A 22,772-nucleotide genomic window follows, 5' to 3' on the forward strand; every position below is an offset into this window, starting at 1 on the left:
TGTGTATAAGAGACAGGAAGGAAGGAAGGAAGGAAGGAAGGAAGGAAGGAAGGAAGGAAGGAAGGAAGGAAGGGAGAGAGAAACAAAGAAAAAGAAAGATGGATAGAAATAGACATAGATAAATGAATGGATGAATGAATAAATAGCTCAAAGTGTTGGTGGAATGCCTGGCATCATCTTATTACTTCAAGCTGGCTTATTAACCAAAAGCTTTAATGGAAGCATAACCAAATATGTAAATTTAGAGGTCCCAGATTATTGATTAAGCTAATCAATAATCCCTAGAAGCTTTTTACTTCATCAGATAAGGTATAGAGGAGCAAGCCCTAGATTGGGAGTGAGAAGGCTGGGGTTCCAGTGCTCACTTCTCAGAGTTGATGTCTCTGTGACTTTCTCTAGTCTATGTAACCCATCTCTGAGACTTCCCCCGGTATTCATAAAATGAGAAGAATGGTTCTTCTCTTCCCTGCCTCCCAGAGTGGGTATAAGGATATAGTAAGGTCACCTTGTAAAGTGTAAGACACCGTCCATAATAGTGAGAGGTAATAATGTTAGCATTTTCATGAAATAATAAGAATATCTCATTGGGTCTTAGTCATTTGAAAAAGAAAAAGGATTCTTTGATGTGATCCCACAAAACCTCTGAGTGGCCATCTGATCCAGCCCTGACCTCAAAAGGAATCCCTGGCACACAGTCATCCAGTCTCCTTCTAGATCTCCAGTAAGGAAGCATGTTTTCCTACTACTGATTACCTATATGATCTGGATGACCAGGAGGCACAGTGGATAGAGAATTGAGCCTGGGATCAGAAAGAGCTCAGTTCAAATCCTACCTCAGACATTCTCTAGCTTTGTGATCACAGGCATGTCACTTAACTTTTCCTGCCTCAGTTTCCTCATGTGTTAAATATGAGAAAGTAGAATTTAATAGAATCCAAAGTCCCTTCCATCTACAAATCTATGATTGTTAGTCCCCAAGTCTCTGTGTATCTAGTTTTTTTTTTTCCTCTCTATAATGAGGGAGTGCAGCCTAATGACTTCTAAGGTCCCTTCTAGTGCCAAAGCTATGATCTTCTGATTCCAAGTCACCTGATCTCTCTGAGCCATCATTTCCTTATCTGCAAAAGGAAAGGGTTGGGGGCAGGTCGGCGGCTCAGTGGATAGAGATCCAGGCTTGGATATAGGAAGACTTGGGTTCAAATCTGGCCTCAGATATTTTCTACCTATGTGACCCTGGGCAAATCGTTTAACCTCATTTGCCCAGCCCTTACCACTCTTCTACCTTGGAACCTATCAATTTTAAGACAGAAAGTAAGGATTAAAAAAACACAGAAGCAAGTTGGATTTGATAGCTTTTGAGGTCCCTTCTAGGTCTAAGTCTATGTATGACCCAATAATCCATGTCACCACAGATAATTCTGAATATTTATGGGATCTTGGAACTGTGGGCTTTTCTCTGAAACAGAGGTTCCTCTGGTAGCATCACAATTTCAAGGAAAAGCAAGGAAGGCCTCCAAAAAGTTGAGTGGACCACCTATGCTGACCCATGGAGAGGATAAGGAGAAGAGACACGTGGGATAGGCAAATGGGGAGAGGTAGTGACTTGCACCAAGAGATGGAACTTCAGAATTAATGAGCTCCTTTTCAGATCTCTCTCTTGGAATATATTTGAGGATTCCTGACATCAGCCATTCAGCTGCCATTTTGGAATTGAAAATATGATGCTATTTACAGTCTATGTCATTTGCTAGTATCCCAGGTTCTTAGCACAGGAAGGGATCCCAGAGGTCATCCAAGCCAAATCATGCCAGAAGTCTGAAGCCTGACTATTGAATTTAAGACAAGCTACAGAGCGGGGATGGGGAGGTTGGGGAGGGCGGGTTAGAGTTGTTCATAGTTCTGAACGAGATGCTGGTCTGACTAGTGCGCCATGTTAAATCATAATAATCTCCTAATTTTGTACAGTAATTTTAACTCTTTCAAAGCATCCACCCATCTGTTATCTCATTGGGTCATCACAGCAACCATTGGAGGAAAGCAGAATGGGAGTTATTATCTCCATTGTACAGATGAGGCAGCTAAGCTCCAGACATGTGGGGCAACTTGCCTAAGGATGCAGAACAAGATAGAGAAAGCTCTGAGACTAGAAGGCAGGGCTCCCGATTCCAGGTCCCAGGGGGTAATTTCTGTTTGACCCTGATGCATGGCAGCTGAACAAACACATTCCAACAGGGAAAGAAAAGGGAAAGAATCACAACCAAAAGAAAAAAATATGGCCCCGAACGGCTGTCAGAGCAGCCGGCAGATCTGTCCTCACGTGGTTTTCCCTTTGATGTCACATCTCTCCATGTATAATTTCCTCCAATTTGCTCCAATTTCAACGTCTGCCTGTGCTTTCCAGGCTCGGTTTTACTTCCATCCAATATTTCTTATTGGCGCTTGAAGGCCATCTGGGCCACCATTGCATCTTTTTTCCAAAGACGTATTTCAGCAAGAAGAGAAGGTGTCCCTCCCCCTCTGCTTGCCCAGCTCTTCCAAGGGGGTGGTGGGCAGATATTCTCTTCCCACTGGTAGCAACCAATGCCCCTCCATGGTGCTTTGAGTTCCCACAACTTTTCGTAGGTAGGACCCAGGCCAGATATGTCCAGTGTTTTGGAAAGTGCCTGAATGCTCACCAGTGAACGAGTCAGTTAGCAAGCATTTGTTAAGTATGACTAAGTCAAGAAGCATTTATTAATGATGTGTGACATAAAACTTAAGACTTGAGTCTTGCCATCTGTCCATCACTTTCTTTCAGCCTCAGTTTCTTCATCTGTAAAATAGGTAGAATGATAGCTCCTCTTTTGGGTGATGTGAGGATTAAAAGGAGGACATTTGTGAATTTTAAAGTACTTTGTAAATCTGATGATGTGGTGAGGACTGTTCTCAAGGACATCAACTCATTTGTAAACTTAGTGTTAGAGGGTTGCCTGAGAGACACCAGGAGGTTAAGGAGCATGACGGTGGTTCTTGTCCCTTTGTATGGATCAGAGGCAGAACTTGAATCCAGATCATCCGGATGCTAATACCAGGGTCTAGCCTCTGTGCCACATGGTCTCTGCTCATGGTCTTCTTTCAGCTAAAATAGCTATAGCCAAAGAAGTTCCACCACCTTGGCCTTTGTTGCTCTCCAAGGTAAAGAATGCCGGAAAGCACCAGTTAAGGTCTCAATCCCCTTCCTGAACAGTCAAGGATTCTAGACCTCACCTAGTGTCTAGCAGAGGATTCAAAGCTCCCTCTTATTAAAAGCATACAGCTTGAGATATTCCATTACAAAGGAACTTGTAGCTTCATATTTTCATAGATTTTAAGTTGCCAAAGATGGCTCGCCTTGTTTTATAGCTAAGAAAATTGAGGCTGAGAGAGCCGATGTGATTTCTGTAAGGTCATAGGTGAAGATTATAGCAAAGCTGGAACACTTTGGAGACCGAATTGTACCTTAATCCATTGTATTTCTGATACTACGTGTCCTTGGGAAGCACAGCTCAGTCTCTTCAGGAAGTTAGAATAGGTGTCCATTGAGGTCCCTTCCATATCTAAAACAATGATTCGATATTCCAGGCCCCCAATGGAAGACTCTTCTCCAGTGTTCTCCATTGGATTATCCACTCCCTGAGAGGAGGGACCATTTCCTCTTTGTCTTTGTACCTGTAGTAGATGATATAACACACCTGGTGACTGGCTACCATGCTGACTTTCAAGCATATCAACAGAATCAATTTAGAATTAAAAGAGACCTTTGAGGTCATTGAATACAATCTCCCCATTACTCAATATGGAAACTGAGGCCGTATCAGATTGACTGATTTGCCGAGAATGGCACAGCTAATACATGTCCAAGTCAGGATGTAGCGTGAGATCTTCTTGATTCCATGTCTTGTGCTCTAATTTTGATACTTAATAATAATAATACCTGGGATTTATATGGTACTTGAAGACCTGCAGAATGCTTTACATACATGGGTCATCCCCAGAGACTTAGTGTAGGAAGGTTTACTCTCATTCGATCCTCACAACTGTATGAAGTAGGTGTTATGATTATCTCCATTTTACAGATTATAAAACTGAGACCAACAGAGGTTAAGTGACTTGCCTAGATATAAAACAGAATGTGGACTCAGTTCTTCCACACTCACAGACAGTTCAGAGGAAGAGAATAGAAAATTTAAGGAAAATAATTACATTTTTAAAGTGCTTTGTTTTGCAAATCTCTTCACTTTTTTTTCCTTCAAATTTTATTATCTCATTTGGACCTTTAAAATAATCTTGATTACTTTCTTTTTTCAAACCCTTATCTTTTGTCTTAGTATGAATTCAGAGCTTTTTTTTGCTAGGTATTTGGGGTTAAGGGACTTGCCCAGGGTCACATAGCTATGAAGTTTCTGAGGCTAGATTTGAATCCAAGACCTCTTTTTTCTAGACCTGGCTCTCAATCAACTGTGTAATCTAGCTGTCCCTACTTTATTTCAATGTGAATGTTTTTTTTTCCCTTACAATCCTCTTTATTTTCCTTTTATCCATTTAAAAATATGATTCTGAGAAGGGATCCATAGATTTCCCCAGACCGCCAGATGGGTTCATGTCACAAACGTTCAGAACCTCTGTCCTAAAGGTAGGAGGGAGCCCCAGAAGTTTCTTGAGCTGGGGACTGCTGTTATCTCATCAGAGCATTTACATTTGATTTCTCAGCTGTGTGGGGAATAATTTAAGAGGAGAGAGACTTGAGTACCCAGAGAGTTCTCCCTGTGGACAGAGAATACAATTAGGAGACCCTTACACCAGTCTAGGCAAGATGTGACATACTGTGCTAGATGCTGGAAAAAGGAGGGACCATGTAGATGATGGAAATAAGGCTGATATCCCTGTAGGGCCCGGTGAACAAATTCCTCTGATTGGAAGAGGAGGTCAGAGAATAAAAGGAACCCTTTGGGCTTAGAACCACAAATCTTGAATTTGAAAATAAGATGCAACAATGAGGAAGAATATTTATGGACAGAGTCTGCCACCCTGGAAAGAGTCAGGCAACTAGAAAACGTCAAGTTTTTTTGTCTTTTTCTTTTAATATTATATAGACAGAAATCAGTTATTTATTTATATCTTTCTTCCTTTTGGGCCATCTGTCTGTCATCACTCTCTCACTTGCTAGACACACTCCTTCCTGTCCCTTTTCTGACAAGACCTGGGAAAGTGATTGCTTGGGTTTGGCTGAAGGAGAATAAGCAAACATCTGATTCCCCCAAAGAGGCTAGGGTGCGGCTTCTTTGTTCAATTGGAGACAGTGTAGAAAAGAGGAAAGATTGAGGAATAGACTAAGCACTGCAAAGACCTGGGTGCAAATCCTACCTGGAGAGCAGCTGAGTGTGACTCTGTGCATCTAAATTTCCCTCATCTGTAAAATAAGGGTAACTGTGATATGTCCCTTATCAAATTGTTGCAAGGCTTGAATGATGTAATGTCTATACAATCCTTTGCAAACTGGAATGAGCCATATTACTATCATTTATTATCCCTTGCTGAATTGGAATGAATGGAACACATGGATATCTTCTTGGGAGGTGACAGTCCCATGCCTCCTCTAGGTAGTCTCCCATATTTTCACCGGCAGGAAAATGATTTGTTATTGTTTGTTGTTGTTTTATGAGAACCACCGGGTGTTTGTCAAATTTATTTAAATCATCAATCATGTTGTATAGCTATTTTCTTTTTTATATTGGACACACATAATGAGATTTTGGACACTAAAATGTTTTTTTTATTAAAAGCTATGATCTAAAGCCCATATGGGGAGGCTAACTCATAAATCCATAGGAGAAAACAAATTTATAAAGGTTATAAAGGCATAGACTTAACTTTAAGGCCACGCTCAGGATCATGATTTATCTTTTGATTCAGCAAGCAGGCATTATTAAGCACCTACTGGATGCAAATCACTCTGCTAGGTCCTGGGGGTGACAGAGAGCCTAGGGAAAACAGGGTGCCCTGCCTTTAGGGAGTTCACTTTCTTTTAGCAGGATAAGATCCAAACACAAATTACCAGGACACACAATAATATGTGATACTGAATATCGACACGTGAAAGGTATCAGCCAAAGCCAGGATATGAGAAAAGTGAATCCCTTGTGTACGAGTGGGTGCAATAGCCTTTAGGTTTGTCTGCCACCGAGAATCTTCGGCTAGGGATAGGGAATCAGAGATGCTTAGAAAGGGGCCACAGTATAGAGTATCGAATGGCAGACCAAGTTTGGACTCTATTCTGTGGACAGTAAGGGGTCCCTGAAGATATTGGAGACCAGATTTGGGTAGAGGGAAGAATATTCTGGAAACCACATTCAAACATAGATTAGAAGGGTGAGAAATGGAAACAACATTTGTTAATTGCCTACAACGTGCCAGGCATTATGCTTAGACTTTACAAATATCTCATCTAGCAGTGGGTAGTGTTTAGATTTATTAAGAATTTACTATAGAAGCAGCTAGATAGCTCAGTGGAGAAACTTCCAGGTACGGAGTTGGGAGGACCTGAGTTCAAATGTGATCTCATATTCTTCCTAGCTGTGTGACCCTGGGCAAGTCACTGAACTCCAACTGCCTGGCCATTTCCACTCTTTTGCTTTGAAACCAATACTTAATGTTGATTCTAAGACAGAATGTAAGGTTACTACAGTCTAACAAGTGGAGGATACAAAAACAAAGACTGCCCTCCCCCCCAAAAAAATAAACAACAGAAAGCAAGTTCCTATTATATTAATTTAGCATTTACAATGCCTTCTCTTATCCTGTTAATTAAAGAAAGCTGATGTGGATGATTGATAGAATAATACATCAAATGGAGATCTTAACCTGAAAAAACAAAACTACCAAAGTGGTTACAAAAGACCAAGTCCTTAATCAGAACCAGGAGACCATGCTCTTATGGCGACCACATAGAGTCATACACACACCACACAGAGCCAAGCACAGGGATATAGGAAAAACACCAAGAATGGAAATTTCTATTGAACAAGAGCTTGGGCTCTTATATATAATTTAGGGAGTATAGGAAAGGAAGGACAACTGGTTGACTTCCATAGGTTGATCTAGAGGTACTTGAGCGGTTCATAAATCAAAATCATTAAAGCTCATCTTTAATTTCTTGTAGGGTGTGCAATGTGATATACCTAGTATGTCATCATCCCTCCTAGATATCCAGGAATTGTAGGATCATCATTGTAAAGAAGAGAGGGATATTAGAGTCCAGCAAGCACAACTACTTCGTTTTATAGATTTTAAAATTGAGGCATAGGGAGGTTAAGGTACTTGTCACTCCATCACTCCACAAATTCCAATGGCCCCCTATTACCTACAAGGTAAGTATAAACTATTTTAGGTTTTAAAGTCCTTTAAAACCCAGATCTTTCCTACCTTCCCAATATTATACTTTATTTCTATACACCTATTCCATAATAGTATAGCAACACTGGCCTTCTCCCAGGACTATGCCTTTTTGCTGGCTATTTCCCATGCCTGGCATTCTCTTCCTTCTCACCTTTGCCTTCATGCTTCTATGTCTTCATTCAAAGCTCAATTTAAATCCCACTTTATACAAGAAGTCTTTCCTTGTCCCCCTCCTAGCCCTGCCAATTTCTAGTTTCTTCCCTTCTGACTGGACTTCCCACTTGCTCTGTATGTATTGTGCATCAAAATCATTTACATGTTTCTCCCTTAATAAAATATGAGCCCATTCAGGGGAGCTTTGGTATACAGTAAATTCTTAATAAATATTCCTTATTAATGATTGATTGTTTTCCCAAATTTAAGAAGTGAATAAATTTCTAGACGAAGATTTGAATGTAAATCTTCCTGATTCCCAATCTAATTCACTATTCAAAGCTGCCATATAATCAGCATTGCACTTCCTTACAACAATAATACTGACAAGGATGACTGCTGACATTTAAACAGTTCACAAACCTTATTATAGATATTATTTCATTTGTTTCTCACAACACTGAGAGAAGTGCTATCAGTATCCCCATTTAATAAATGAGAAAACTGAGGCTGACATTTTCCTACAGGGTAACTATGTTACATAGTAGATAGAATGCCAAGATTGAAGTCAGGAAGATTCATTTTTGTAAGTTCAAATCTGCCCTCAGACCCTTACTATCTTTGGGACCCTGATCAAGTCACTTAACCCTGTTTGCCTCAGTTTCCCCATCTATAAAATGATCTGGAGAAGGAAACAGCAAACTACATCTTTGCCAAGAAAACTCCAAATAGGGTCATGAAGAGTTGAATATGCCTGAAAAAACACCTGAACAACAACATTTACCCATGACCATATAGCTAAGATAGCCTCTGAAGTAGGATCTGAATCCAGGAATTCCTAACCTCAAGCATAGTGCTCTATTGTCTCTTGCAACCCAACCTCACATTCTCACAAGACAGCTCATCCATCCTTATATAAAAGTTCTTGATTACCAGGGAGTTCTTTCTTGGGTTGAACTGAAATCAGAATCCCTATGACTTCCATTCATTGCTCTTAATTCCTGACTGTCATTGTTTGCTGGAGCCAAGGAGAAGTTTTAAGCCTTTGTTCTCAAAAGAGTTTTGCAAATATGGAAAAAATGACTGTATCCCCTTTGTCTTCCTATAGCTAAGTGAAATGTATCCAGTTCATTCAATACTTTCTTGTATGACATGGTTTCTAGCCCGATCATTAGCAACCCTCCATCAAACCACATTCCAGGTTTTGTGCTAGATCCTACACAGATAAAGGAAAAAAATGAAAAGTCTGCCCTCAAAGGGCTTCCATTTTATTGAAGGAGGATATGGTGACAGAAGAGGGTGAATATATAGGCAATACAGGAGTCTGAAGAAGACAGTCTTTTTTCAACTTCCAATCAGAGATCCCCTATAGCGTTAAACTTCTGCAAGTTGGCACAGAATGCCTTCAAGAGTATGTAATAGGAGTTCCTACTTCCTTTAGCGGATGGTGACTAACCAGTTGTCACAGTCATGACCAGCACAACTCTTGCCATTCCCCACCACTGTAACCATAGACTGAACTAACAAATCCATCTTTTCCCTTTAAGTATGGTTAGCAAAGAGCCTTGTTGTATACAATGGTCCTGACTGTCCATAATGGAAGCCATCCTCCCAGGTTAGAATTCATGTCTTTTTTTCTGAACAAACCTAAATCAAATTAATTTCCAGACGACTCAACTATTCTTCAGAGTCACCAGAGAGATCAAGTGAATATTTGACCTTGTAAAGAATAAAAAATGGATGCCTTCTGACTATGACCAGGTGCTTATTTTTTTTAAAGATTCAAAAGGATTCAGAATTTAGTCTGACTCTCTAAAAAAAGCCCATTCATACAATCATAGGCAGCAGTTATTAATCAGATATTTAATTAAATTCACTTAGCTTGGAGGGAAGCCTTCTCTAAGTGGTTTGGACAAGTAGTCAGCCACTTGGTGGATTTTCTCAATAGAAGGGTCACCTAGACACTTGAATTTTTGCATTTTAACCATGTTCATTTAGAGATGATGAAATTTCAAATTCATATTTATTCCGTAAAGATATCCTTAGCTTGTAGTAACATTAGCTGGCAAATGATAACCAAGGCAAGTATTTGTGCTTTAACCAAAGCATCTGTAACACTCTTATGTGTATCTATATATCAGGTCACTGTTCTACTATCCGATCATGCTCAAAGTCATTTCCAGTTCCCAGAATTGTTCATGTATGCATCAGTCCCAGAGTTGATTTGAGGTCAGGTTCTCAGCTGTGACACTCACAAGCTAGGTGACTTTGAGCAAATCATTGAAACTCTCCAAGTCTTATTGACACCATCTATAAAATGGGGCCAAGAACAAGTGTGCTAGCCCTCACATAGGGTCATTGTGAGGAAAACAGACCTGAAAGCACTAACAAAAGGTGCATTTTCATTACCATCCATTGGGATCTTGAGGGTCAAGTGATATAACGTTCTAGGTAAATCTTAGCTGTCAGTAGCAGTATTCCTGCCTCTCGTAATGGATCAGAGATCACAGACAACATCCCCACCATCCTCATAAATTCATGTCATGGTATGTCTCCTTTCATGTCCATTCATCATGCCTTCCCATTCCAGAATGGTCACTCCTTTGATGACTTTGAGGAGCGCTTTGCAGCAGCCATACCGGTAAGGCTGGGAAGTCCCTCTTCCATTCATTTATTGCAATTGTCTTCATGTCATTCATTTCATTTTCATACATCATGCCTTGTGGTTTCAGAACCGAAACTCACTGGTGGACTTTGACGAGTGTTACAGGGTCGAAAATCAGGTAAGGCTATGAGGTCCTTGGTCAGGTGATCAACTCTTTTGTGTCCCATGGAGAACCTGGAAGTGTTGGGGTGAAGCTGGGGTTGGGGCAAGAAAGCTGATTCAAGGCTGGTCCAATAAGCAAACTGTTCCCTGATTTCATGGGGGATATAATGAGAATTTAAAAAGTACCAAGAGTGTTGCGGCTGGAGAGAGAGAGAGAGAGAGAGAGAGAGAGAGAGAGAGAGAGAGACAGAGACAGAGACAGAGACAGAGACAGAGACAGAGACAGAGACAGACAGAGAGACAGACAGAGAGACAGAGACAGAGAAACAGAGAGAGACAGAGAGAGGCAGAGAGAGAGAGGAGTATACAGCCCTTTTAGAAAAACCAATGGGAGGGGGCATCTGGGTAGGTAGCTCAATGGATTGAGAGCCAGACCTAGAGACGGGAGGTCCTAGGTTCAAATCTAGCCTCAGACACTTCCCAGCTGTGTGACCATGGGAAAATCACTTGACCCCTATTGCCTACCCTTACCACTCTTCTGCTTTGGAGCCAAAATGCAGTATTAACTCCAAGACAGAAGGTAAGGGTTTAAAAAAAAAAGAAAAGAAAAGAAAAGCCAACAGGAATAGGCTAGAGGAGAAAAAAGAAACACAGGTAAAGACTCTGAAATCAGGACAAACAAAACTGGGTAAATGAGATCTTTTTTTGTCAGAATCATAGGGGAGAATGGAAAAACCATAAATTGGCTTCTAATTAAATGGTATTTGAACCCCAACCTTGCCTTTTTAGCTATAAAATCTTATCTTTCTATTCCACTCCCCAAGTTTCCAGTTCCTTTTGGTCATCTTTCAGGACCTCTAACATTCTGTCCAAGATTATGTCTCAGATTATGACCCCATAAACCAGAGGTCACCAGTTGATCAGTGGATCACTATTAGAGCACCTTCCCCCTGTTTTATGATTATCAAATAATAAAGGATTCGGTTTCAATGAGCCAGAAGCTTGTAGAATTTTCCTGTACTCTAAATCTCAGACTGAGAAGAAGAGCTTCAGAGTACGTCCTGCTACCCAGCCTACCACATCCCCGACAAGCAGTCATCTAGCCTCTGTTGAAAGGATTCTCATAAAAGGGTATCTCCCCATTTCACTTTTGGACATTTAAACATTTTTCCCTACCTAGAATCACTTCATTAATTCATCCATTTATTCATTTATTCATTCATTCACTGTACAAATATTGATGTAATACATTCTGCATTAAAAGCATTGTCTTGGGTATCAGAGGTGTTATAAAATATAATGAAGATACAATCCCTACTCGCATGGAAATTATAGCATCATGAAAGAATAACACAAATACAGATAACTAGTCTGTTAGAAAGGGGCAAAGCAAAATGTTGTTTGAGGCCCAATGAGAAATTCATTACCGGCCAAGGAAAGGTTCGTGGACAGATAATATTTGGTTTGGATATGAAATATATGACTTTGGGAAAGTTATTCAGCCTGCCTCATCTATGAAATGAGTGGGCTAGACAAAATGAGCTCCAAGCTCTGAGCTCCCATTATTTCTAGATTCTGATCCTATAAACAAATAAAAAAAAATATGGTACAAATTGAGAAGAAAAGGGGGCATCTGAGGTTCGGGGACCAGTGTGAAGAAAAAAAAAACAAAAAGTCATTTGGCAAAGCAGAATGAAGCTTGACTAAAGCTATTGAATCTGGAAATTAGGGTAAAAATGGGAAGAGTGGAATCGTAGGGGGTGCCAGATTATGGGGGGCCTTGAATATCAAGTCAGGGAATCCAAAGCTTGGGGAGTAGGCAATAGGTATCCAATGAAGATTTTTGAGACAAGAATAGTATGACCAATTCAGTTTTGTTTTCCAATATTAAAGACAAATTCATATCCTATTTTTATGCCATGTACAGTAACACCGTGGAGAGACAAAGAAGGTATTAAATCTCAAGGGACATTTTAAAGGTATTAATTATGTAAACATTTTCAAACTGGAATTCAACAGTTATTTACTGAGTGTTTCCTATATGCAGGGGACTATCAAGGTGGCTTAAAAAGATTTGAATAGAGCTTGCTGTCTATAGGTGAAGTCAATGAGATGTTTCTAGGTAAAAATAAAGCTAGATACAGTTCAATGCAATAATCAATTTTTAAGCATCATATATGCATATAGATACATACATGTATTATGTATAGAATAAAGAATAAATCCCAGGATTGAACCTTGGGCAACCCCAGGGTTAAAGGGTAAATAATGAGTAAACAAAGGAGTATTATTCTGAGAAAGGACAGGTAGGTGATAATAGAAATGAGAGGGAAGGAGAGACCGAGAGAGAGAAGAAGGAGGGAGGATAGAAAGGAAAGAAGGCAGGAAAGAAGGAAGGAAGGAAGGAAGGAAGGAAGGAAGGAAGGAAGGAAGGAAGGAAGGAAGGAAGGAAGGAAGGAAGGAAGGAAGGAAGGAAGGAAGGAGATGGGGGGAAGAAAGGTATGTAAGGTGGGAGGGAGGGAAAGGAAAAATGAAGGAAGGAGGGAATAATCTTCAGACATTAAGTCTCAGAAGCTACAGAGAGGTCTAGAAGGATGCATGCTAAGAATGGACCATTAGACTTAGCAATTAAGGGATCACTAGTAATGTTTTTTTTTCTTTTGTTTTGTTTTTTTAAACCCTTACCTTCCGTCTTGAAGTCAATACTATGTATTGGCTCCAAGGCAGAAGAGTGGTAAGGGTAGGCAATGGGGGTCAAGTGACTTGCCCAAGGTCACACAGCTGGGAAGTGTCTGAGGTCAGATTTGAACCTAGGACCTCCCGTCTCTAGGCCTGACTCTCAATCCACTGAGCTACCCAGCTGCCCCCCACTCAGTAATGTTTAAGAGAGTATTTCAGTTGAGTAATTAAGTAAGAAGCCTTATTGGAAGGGGTGAGGAGTAGGGAAAAAAGAAACTGAAATAATTAATCTAAAAGGATTTTGTTTTTAGTGAGTTTGGTTATGAAAAGGAGGACAATTATTAGAAGATCACTTGAGGGGATGGTTGAGTTAAATGAAGGTTTTCTTAAGGATGGGAGAGATCCAAGAGAGTTAGAAGCCCATAGCTGGGAGAAAGAGAAAGGCTAAAGAATATGGCATTCAAGTCAAGATCTATGTCCATTCCTAGGAGGGATGCCAACTTTAAGAAAAGCTGTATAGAAGAAGTGGCACTCAAGCTGGGTAAGAATTGAGCAAGTAGAGTGGAGAGGGAAAGGATACAATGGAAGGATTATGGTTTGTTAGGTTAGCAGTGAAATGCCTAGGGGGTCAAAGTATCTGCCATTCCAGATTTGCAATCACATATGACTATTAAAATTATTTTTAATTTTATTACCCAGGAATTTCATTTTCTATGAAATCTAATTAACTAAAGGTACTATTTAAACATCCAGCATGATGGGATGGAATAACAACATGTGTTTTACGCCTCTCCCTATTTTCCTACTTTAGTGCTTGAATGAAAATATTCTGGCAAAAGAAAAAAATACTTATATATCTGTACATACATATTGGAAAATCTATATTTCAAAAATGAAGGTTATTTTAAAAGTTGTGCTAAAGGAGAAAATTAGGCTATAAATTATCTTTATGCTGTTAGTAAAAGTGTACCGTGAGTTCAGCACATTTCAAATGTAAATTGTATGACTTAATAATTAACTTCATTTTAATTTTCTCCCTCTACTGGAAAGAGAGATGTCCTTCTGTTTTAAAGAAAGAGGGTTCCAATCTGGAGCAGGCCCTGAAGCTCCACTGGAAATGATTAAATAGAATTATTACTTTTATGAATTTTTGATCTTTTTCAAAGAATAAATGACTTACCCAATCTTTCCAAGTAATAGCCAAATGACCTACTTGTGGAGTTGGCTTTGAACTTTGGGAAGAGACAACATTTAAGAGAAAAGGATGTTTGTGTCCCATCTAGAGCAAGCAGAATAGCCTGATGCTTTCTCAGCCAACTCTTTCCCCAGCATGTGGCCAAATTTGGAGTGGGGGAGAACCCAGGAATTCTATACTTTTAGATAACAATAAAATTATTGGACATTTTAATTCCAGTCATTTTCTCAGCAACAGAACTGATTTCTCCAACTTTCTCAGAAGTGGAAAAGGACTCTTGTCAAAAGGAAGATGAATAATACTTGACCCTTATCCCATGTCTTTTACAACTATTCTTAAAAAGACTTCCAAGGCTTTACTAAGGGAGTGGTGGCATTTCCAAGGATCACCACCAAGGCAAATCTATCCATATTATTCTATGTTGTCACTTTTATAATTGTGGTAGGGTGGTGGCGATTCAATCACGTCTGACTCTTCATGATGCCATGGCCCATATTGCCCATGGAATTTTCTTCGCAAAGATACTGGAGTGACTTACCATTTTCTTCTCTAGGTCATCTTAGAGATAAGGAACGTGAAGCAAACAGGGCTAAGTGCCCACAGCTAGTAAGGGTCAGAGATTGGTTTTGAACTCTGGTCTTCTTGACTTCAGAAATAGTGACACTGAGCCATCTACTTGCTTGTTATAGTACAGTGGGCAAAAACAACTTAAAACTTCATTAAGTGTTTGGGAATACTGTATATGGGTCCATATTTTAGGAAAGAAACATGGTCAGATGTCTTCTTTGGAAGAGACTCCAGGCATCTTTGAGACTAGTCCTTCATTTTATGGGGAAGAAAATGGAATACCAAGGAGTAACCTGCCCCATTTTAAACAGATAGTCAGTGATGGGCAGAATCAGATGATTATTTTCTCCATCCAGTCAATATTTTTAAAAATGTAAAAAAATAAGATAAAATATCCATTTTCTCCCCCTCTCACTGGGAGAAGGAAAAAGGAAGAGAAGAAAGAAAAACAAAACCCTTGTAAAAAATGTATGTGGTTTACCAAAAGCAAGTCCCACCTTAGCCACGTCCATAAATATGTGTTACATTCTACGGCTTGAGTTTATCCTCTCTTTGTCAGAAGGTGCCATAACTCAGAAGGAAAAGGAATCAGAAAAATGGGGGTTGAGTCCTGGATTTATCAGCTTCAGTTTTATCAATAAGACCTTCCTCAAATGTCTTTAGTATAGTAAAGATAATAAAGACTCTGGTAAAGGAACCATACCATAGACAGGCCTTGGATATGTTGAGTTTCTCTCTCTTTTTTTTTTTTAGTTAAACTATTATTTTCTGTCTTCATATAAACTCTAAGGTAGAAGAGCAGCAAGGGGTAGGTAGTTGGAGTTAAGTGATTTGCTCAGGGTCCCACAACTGGGTAGTAATTGAGATTAGATTTAAACCCAGGTCCTTCCAACATTGGGCCTGGCATTCTATCCAACGTGTTATCTAGCTGCATCTTGTGTATCATTCATAATAATGACATCTGCTCCTGAGGGTTTTCAGAAGATCAGAATTGTTCAGGTAGAGAAGATGGGGATGCTTGTATGGGTAGAGAGGCAGTGTCCATCCATACACAGAAGATGGCCCATTTATCAAATTTATCAGGGAAAATTAACCCTTTCCTTAATGCACCCTGGGTCCCAGCTTCACCATAGAATCCTCAGAATCAAATGAGATGAAGGGTCTAAAATTACTTTGAGAAATATAAAGCATTATCACTTTAGCATATAGATATATTGATGTTACATAGATATATAATATTATAAATATTATATTAGATAGATATTATTATGTACTTTAGAGAAATTATATGAGATAATGATCCAGGATAACTTGGAAAAGAAGCTAGATACTGAAAGGTGACCGCTAATGGGGCAGCTAAGTTGTTGACAGGCCTAGAGTTAGGAAGACTCATCTTTGTGAGTTCAAATCCAGCCTCAGACACTTACTGGCTATGTGACCTTGAGCAAGTCACTTCACTCTGCCTCAGTTTCTTCATTTGTAAAATGAGCTGGTGAAAGAAATGACAAACCACTCTAGTATTTCTGCCAGGAAAGCCCCCAAACGGGATTGCAACGGTCTTGACATGACTCAACAAAAAGAAACAGTGGATAATGGATAGGCCAGGAGAGAAAATTGTTATTATAAAACAAAATATTGGTACAATTCACAAATCAAATCATTTCTGTAGCTCAAGGGAAGCCAAGTGTATGAGACAATAAGATTTCCACTGGACTTTGAGTCATAAGCTATGAATTCCAGGCCCAGCTCCAACACTTGGCCTGAGTTCCATTGCCAGCTCTGATACTTCCTGTCTAAGAGACCCTGAGTAAGTGAATTCCCCTAACTCCCCTGTACCTCAGACTTCTCATCTTCTAACTGGAGATCATAATATTCATACCTACCTCCTGAGGAAAATGGTTTGTAAACTTTAAATCACTCTTTAAAGGTGAGTTAAATGGGTAATCGTTAATTCTTTGTATAGGGGTTATGAACCATTTTCTAAGCCTAATGAACATCATCTGACATGAAAAGGCAAAAAGGAAATACACTTATATTATCAAACATTTATTTTTTTCCAGGCTGTGACCCAGTTAGAGCTTTTTGGGGACATGTCTACCCCTCCAGATATAACCTCTCCCCCAGTAAGTATCCATTCTTTACTTATGTCCTCTGCTCTCCCAGTTTTTATTTTCTTTTTCTCCTCCCAGTATCCTCTGCTTTTCTCTTAACTGTTCATGATTAAGAAAACTGGGCTATTGGTCTAAAGAAAAGACTGATGGCAACTGTTGCTTATATTCCTAATGAGTACAGAAATCTCTCTGTCTGTCTGTCTGTCTCTCTCCACCCCCTCTTTCTTGCTCTTCCCCAATCTCCTCCTCTCTCTCTCCTTCTTGTTGCCTCCTCCTCCAAACCCCCTCCCCAACAAAAGCAGATCTAGCCTAGAACTGGGCTTGTCTTAATAAACAGGACATGATTCTCTAAAGCTGACTGTTGTCGGGAGGAACACCAGAGTAGCCAAGGAGATCTCTAGATTGTAGCCTTAAAGTTCTGTGGTGCTTCCTAGAGTGTTTTTTTTTACATCTCTCTGAATGGATTCCTCTATGCGGTGAGTAATCCAGGAAGCACTTGCACTCAGTGGGCTAGACTCTACCTTTTAAGCCACAAAGTATTCCAAGGGGCTAAGGAGAAATGTTGCAGTGTTAAGGAATGAAAGAAAAGCATTCATTAATATGCATTCATGGCCAAGCACTGGGCTCAAGTAGTCCCCCCTGAGTCTCTTGGAGTTATTTTTGCCTGATAGGGCGGCTCCCTGATATTTAGTTCCTTTAATTTCTCTTAGTCTAGATTGCAGTAATAAATGACGAGTCACAGATTGAACTAACGTGTTAGCTTTTTCCCAATTCTGGAACGTACTCCCCAGCCCCCCAACCCCACCTCTTAGAATCCATCATTAGTTTCCTTCAAGGTCTGCTTCAAGGTCCATGTTCTCCATGAGTCCTTCCTTGTTCCTCCAGATGCTTGAGCTTCTCTCTGAAATTAACTTGTGTCCATCTTGTATATTTGTCCCCCTGAGTTCAGCTTACATAGACAGATATATTGAGTGAGAGAGAAAGAAGTAGGCAGGAAAATAAATGGTTAGACAATCAATAGACAGAGAGACAGATAGATAGATAGATAGATAGATAGATAGATAGATAGATAGATAGATAGATAGATACATACATGGATACATGGATACATGAATAGATAGGCAGGTGGATAGATAGATAGATAGATAGATAGATACATACATACATACATACATACATACATACATACATGGGGAGAGAGAGAGAGAAAGAGAGAGAGAGATTGATACTCTGATACTGAAGAGAAAAAAGTAAAAGAAATAGCTACTGATTGTCTAGATCTTGTTTGTGTCTCCCCCATTAGACTAACTTTCCAAGGTCAGCAATTGAGTGTTTTTGTTGTTGTTGTTGCTATTTTGTTTTTGCTTTGCCTTTCCTTGTATCCCCAGAAATTCATAGTAGATTGTTGACTTAACTGCAAACTTCTTTTGGGAAAGAAATGTTTCATTGTTGTCTTTGCAGCTTTGATGCCTACCACTGGACCTGGCTCTCATTAGGCACTTAATCAATGATTGTTGATTAATTAGATGATCTTTTGAATTAAGGGTTTTTTTTTAATTAACAAGAGTGTGTCTTCTCCTTCCTCTAGTCTCTTTCTACAAAAAAGTTAAAAAAAAAAAAAAAGAAAAACCAAGTCCTTATACCAAGTAAGCACAGTAAAAAAAAAAAATTAAAAACAAATTATTGGAAATCTGTGAATCCAAACACTGGGATAATTGTATGTATCCCAGATTGCTGAGGAGCCCTAATAACTCTAGAAGTGATTCAGCTAAAGCTTTCCTCACTGGTGCAGCTGATGTTGCTAGGAGGTCTTCAGGGCCAGCCTCGTGCTGGGCCCAGTGCAGTAGTCCAAGCCAGAGGCATCATTGCCATGGGTCATTGGCCAGATGCGCATCAGAGAGAAAGGGCGCTGACCTCTTTACTGAGCACAGATGGTGCCAGGCTCTTTCAGCCACTGATGCCAGGGGGAGAAGTCCAGAGCCAGCTGCACAGCTCCAGACACCTGATGGCAGTGAGCTCAAGTGACATTGGGCAGTTCAACTTCCTTCATGGAAGAAATGGAACTACTACTATGAAATTGGAACCCCGCTCCTTTCAGTGATACCTCAGAGGAGATGTCATCTAACCTCTGAAAATCAAGAACACCTTCAACAACACCACCCCAAATGGTCAGCCAGGCAGAGACTGGATAGGCCCAATGATGGGAATGCCATGATCACCAGACAGTCCTTTCAATGTTCAGCCAATTCCAAGTGTGAGGAAGTTAACATGGAACCTGTACTTCCAACACATTGCTCCTAGCTCAGTCCTCTTCAGTCAGCTCTTCAGATATTTAAAACCAGTGAAGATCACCCCCAATGTCAACCCCAAGTAAATTGCCCAGTGGATAGAGCATTGGATCTGGAGTCCCAAAGATGTGAATTCAAATTCATCCTTAGACAATTACTAACTGTGTGTGCCTGGGAAGATTGCTTAATATTTCTCTCCCTCAGTTTCCTCATCTATAAATTGGGGATAATAAGATCTTCTTCCCAGGGTTATCATGCGGATAAAACAAAATGAGATATCTGATTTTATAAAGCATTCTCCAAACCTTAAAATGCTATATAAATGCTGGCTAATGTTACTTTCATCTTGACAATAGCATTTTTTCAACTATAACTTTTTGTTTTTATCAAGGAAGTAGTTCAGTGTGATAATCCTTTTTTTCTCTTCTATTTGGGAAACCAAAAATCATCTTAAAGGTGCATAAGAGTAATTGCTCACTCATAGTCCCTGGTATATTAGTAGAAGGGAAAATTAATGGATTAAAAAGTAATTAAAAAGTAATTCTCTCTTTCAGCTTTTGTACCCATGACCTCACATGATAATTTAACCTCTGCATACCCAAGTGAAGAAGCCCTATGAAAGGAGCCTGATGGGGGAGGATTTTGGCAATTCTGGCCATAAAAAAAAAAAAAACAGTTACAGGGATAGAAGAAATTGGGTTAAAGAAGGTTGATGGAAACAAAGAGAATCTTAAGAATTCCTCCACAGGTTCTAGGAGGGACTTATGATTCCAGGAGTTTGGAAATGCCAGTGAAGATGGAAATGAGGCAATGAGAGTGGAAGAGGGCTGGAACCAAGGTGTCAGAAGGCTGAGCTGTGAACTCAAATTAGATCCAAAATCTATGGAACTAAAGCTCTACTGAATAGGAGCAGTGTAGTCCCACCAGCCCTCCACTATAGTGGAAAGAGGACCATGCTAAGAGACAAAAGCCTTGGATTTGATTCCTGGTTCTTCTCTTTACTTTCTCAGTACAGTGATGGGCAAACTTTTCAAAGAGGGGGCCAAAGGAAAGGAAATATTCCTCTGTCAGTCTGTTTCTAAGGCAACTCTTTAGAAGTTTCATTGTATTGTATCCTACTCATTGTATTCGTCAGATTAGGAATAATGTCCTTGGCCAGGATAGAACATTTCAGCTCTCCCTTCCCCCCCTGCCCCCAACGCAGGCCATAGTTTGCCCATCACTGCCTCAGTATTATGGGGTAAGTCACCCTCAGATTCCTTCTCTGTAAAATGAGAGATTTAGACTTCCCAGTCTCCCTTATAGCTTTAATTTATGAAGGCATAAACTTAAATCTGCAGGAGTCCTTTGAGGTCTTCATTTTCCAGGTACAGAGAGAACTGATTTTGCTCAAGATTACAAGACTAGGGGCAGCTGGGTAGCTCAGTGAATTGAGAGCCAGGCCTAGAGACAGGAGGTCCTAGGTTCAAATCTGGCCTCAGACATACTTCCCAGCTGTGTGACCCTGGGCAAGTCACTTGACCACCATTGCCTACCCTTACCACTCTTCCACCTATAAGTCAATACACAGAAGTTAAGGGTTTAAAACTAAAAAAAAAAAAAAAAAAAAAAAAAAAAAGATTACAAGACTAGTAGGTGTCAGAGGTTGGATTTGAACTCAGGTCCTCGGCTGTAACTCTCTGCCACTCAAAACTTATCTGATCCCTGAGACTGTTAGAAAATTGCTTTGCTCAGAGAAAAATAAGCCAATGGTGCACATATCACTCATCTGGCTTTGACTTTTAAAGGTGAACAAAGTGGGAGCCACCATCCAGCCATTTATAGATTTAGTGCCTCCTCCTGCTGGTCAGGGTGGTCTTCCTTCCCTGTGTCTATGTCTGTCTCCTTTCTCTTTTCCAGACTCCTGCCACTCCAGGTGATGCCTTTATCCCGTCTTCATCTCAGACACTCCCCTCTAGTGCAGAACTGTTTGGTCCTGTACCTTTCAGCAGTACTGCTGTACCCTCAGGTAAGGAAGAAAGTCCACCATATATTGGCTCAGCCCCCAGCCCCAGGCGAAACTCACCACTCACTGGCAGAGCTCTCTGCAACTCCCAACCCTCCCAAATGCAACCTGAACCAGATTAAAATATAACTGGGGAATCGTTAACAAAATAAGTAAAAATACATTAAGACACAGATATATTATGTTTTAAAACTATGTCAATATGCAGCCCCCCAGCGAGCCTCAAGTGCAGATTTGGGGCCCCATTTCCATTTCAGTTTGCCATCACTGATCTAAAGAACTGCTTTGGTAGGTCGCTAAGAAGCTGGTGAGGCAGGGAAAGGGAAGGCCATTCCTTGGCTTTCCTAGCTTTCATCTGTAGAATGGCTCCTTTAGAGTAGAGGATCGCCCAGGTCCCTTCCAGCTCTGGCATTCTCTCCTCTCACATGAAATGTCCTGATGACTCTTCAAAGTCTAGGGAGGCCCCAGGAGGAGAGGAAGAAGAGTGCTGCTGTGCACCTGGAGTCAGAGGACCTGGGTTCAAATACTCCCTGAACTTCTGGCAAATTTCCTGGGTCCCATGTTTTGTCATGTGAGAGAGTTGGAATGAATGAGCTCAAAGTTCCATTTCACCTTTAAAGCCCCTTTCAGCTCTGTTTTAATATTCTGATGATAAAGGCCTTCCTATTTCTAACAATCTGATTAAAAGTACTCTCAGTTTGGACATCCCCTGTTCCGAGGCCCCTCCCAACCCTGACATCCCCTGTTCTAAGCTCCCTCCTAGCTCTGACCTTCCCTTCTCTAAGCCCCTCCAGCTCTGACATTCTCTGTTTTATTTTCTCACATTTGGTGACTCAGACTTCTTTCAGTTGCTTTTATGCTTCTCCAAAGGGCTCCAAGTCCTCTTCCCAGATTGAGGGTTCCACTGCTAACCTTACATTTGCATTTCAATAAAGTAAAGAATATTCAAAAGGAAAGTCTTTTGAAGAAAAGCCAGAGCCTGGGGGTGACCTTTGACCAAAGCTGTGAATACTCTCCCCCTTAGAAAAAGAGGAAGACAGCCCCAAAGCTTCCTTCACTTATATTTCCCCTTTACTGCCTTTATGAGGGAGGTACAAAGCCGAATTCTATACATATTAAGAAGCTTAGAATTGAATAGGAAGGATAAGAAGCACATAAAACAGATCCAAAGCTACACTGGTATCCTCCCGGGGCATAAAGAAAGCTGGGCATACATAGACTTTGCAGCCCCAGATCTCACTTGGGAGGCATCCCATGGCCCAACTCCTGCTTGAACAAAATCCTCCAAACAGCTCCCCTCGGAAGTCATCCATCAATCAGCTTGTGCTTGAAGACTTCCGCAGAGAATGAGCATCCTATGTGCCTAGCCAGGCTTCCTCTTCCACTTTGGGGTAGATCCAATGGTTAGGAAGGCAGGAGACCTGAGCTTCAACCGTGCCTGCTTTGCACCTTTAGTCATCTCTTTCTGGGCCTCAGTTTATCTTCATTTATCAAAAGAAGCAATCATAGCACATTACACAAAGTCAAAGAGAGAAAGGGGGAGAAAGAGAAAGGGGGGGAAGAGAAGGGAGGGAGGGAGAGAGAGAGAGGGAGA

General features: G+C 40.4%; 1 protein-coding gene across 1 annotated transcript in view; it reads left to right on the forward strand.

The window, feature by feature from the left end:
• DAB1 (DAB adaptor protein 1) overlaps positions 1–22,772 on the forward strand; it is a 136,502-nt gene that overhangs the window by 99,401 nt on the left and 14,329 nt on the right. The window contains exons 8-11 of the mRNA XM_044674782.1: positions 10,157–10,207; positions 10,299–10,349; positions 16,835–16,897; positions 21,073–21,181. Of these exons, the coding sequence (XP_044530717.1) occupies positions 10,157–10,207; positions 10,299–10,349; positions 16,835–16,897; positions 21,073–21,181 (274 nt within the window). The remainder of the gene's footprint in view (positions 1–10,156; positions 10,208–10,298; positions 10,350–16,834; positions 16,898–21,072; positions 21,182–22,772) is intronic.

Source organism: Gracilinanus agilis, chromosome 4 (assembly GCF_016433145.1).
Source record: "Gracilinanus agilis isolate LMUSP501 chromosome 4, AgileGrace, whole genome shotgun sequence".
Lineage (NCBI taxonomy): Eukaryota > Metazoa > Chordata > Mammalia > Didelphimorphia > Didelphidae > Gracilinanus > Gracilinanus agilis.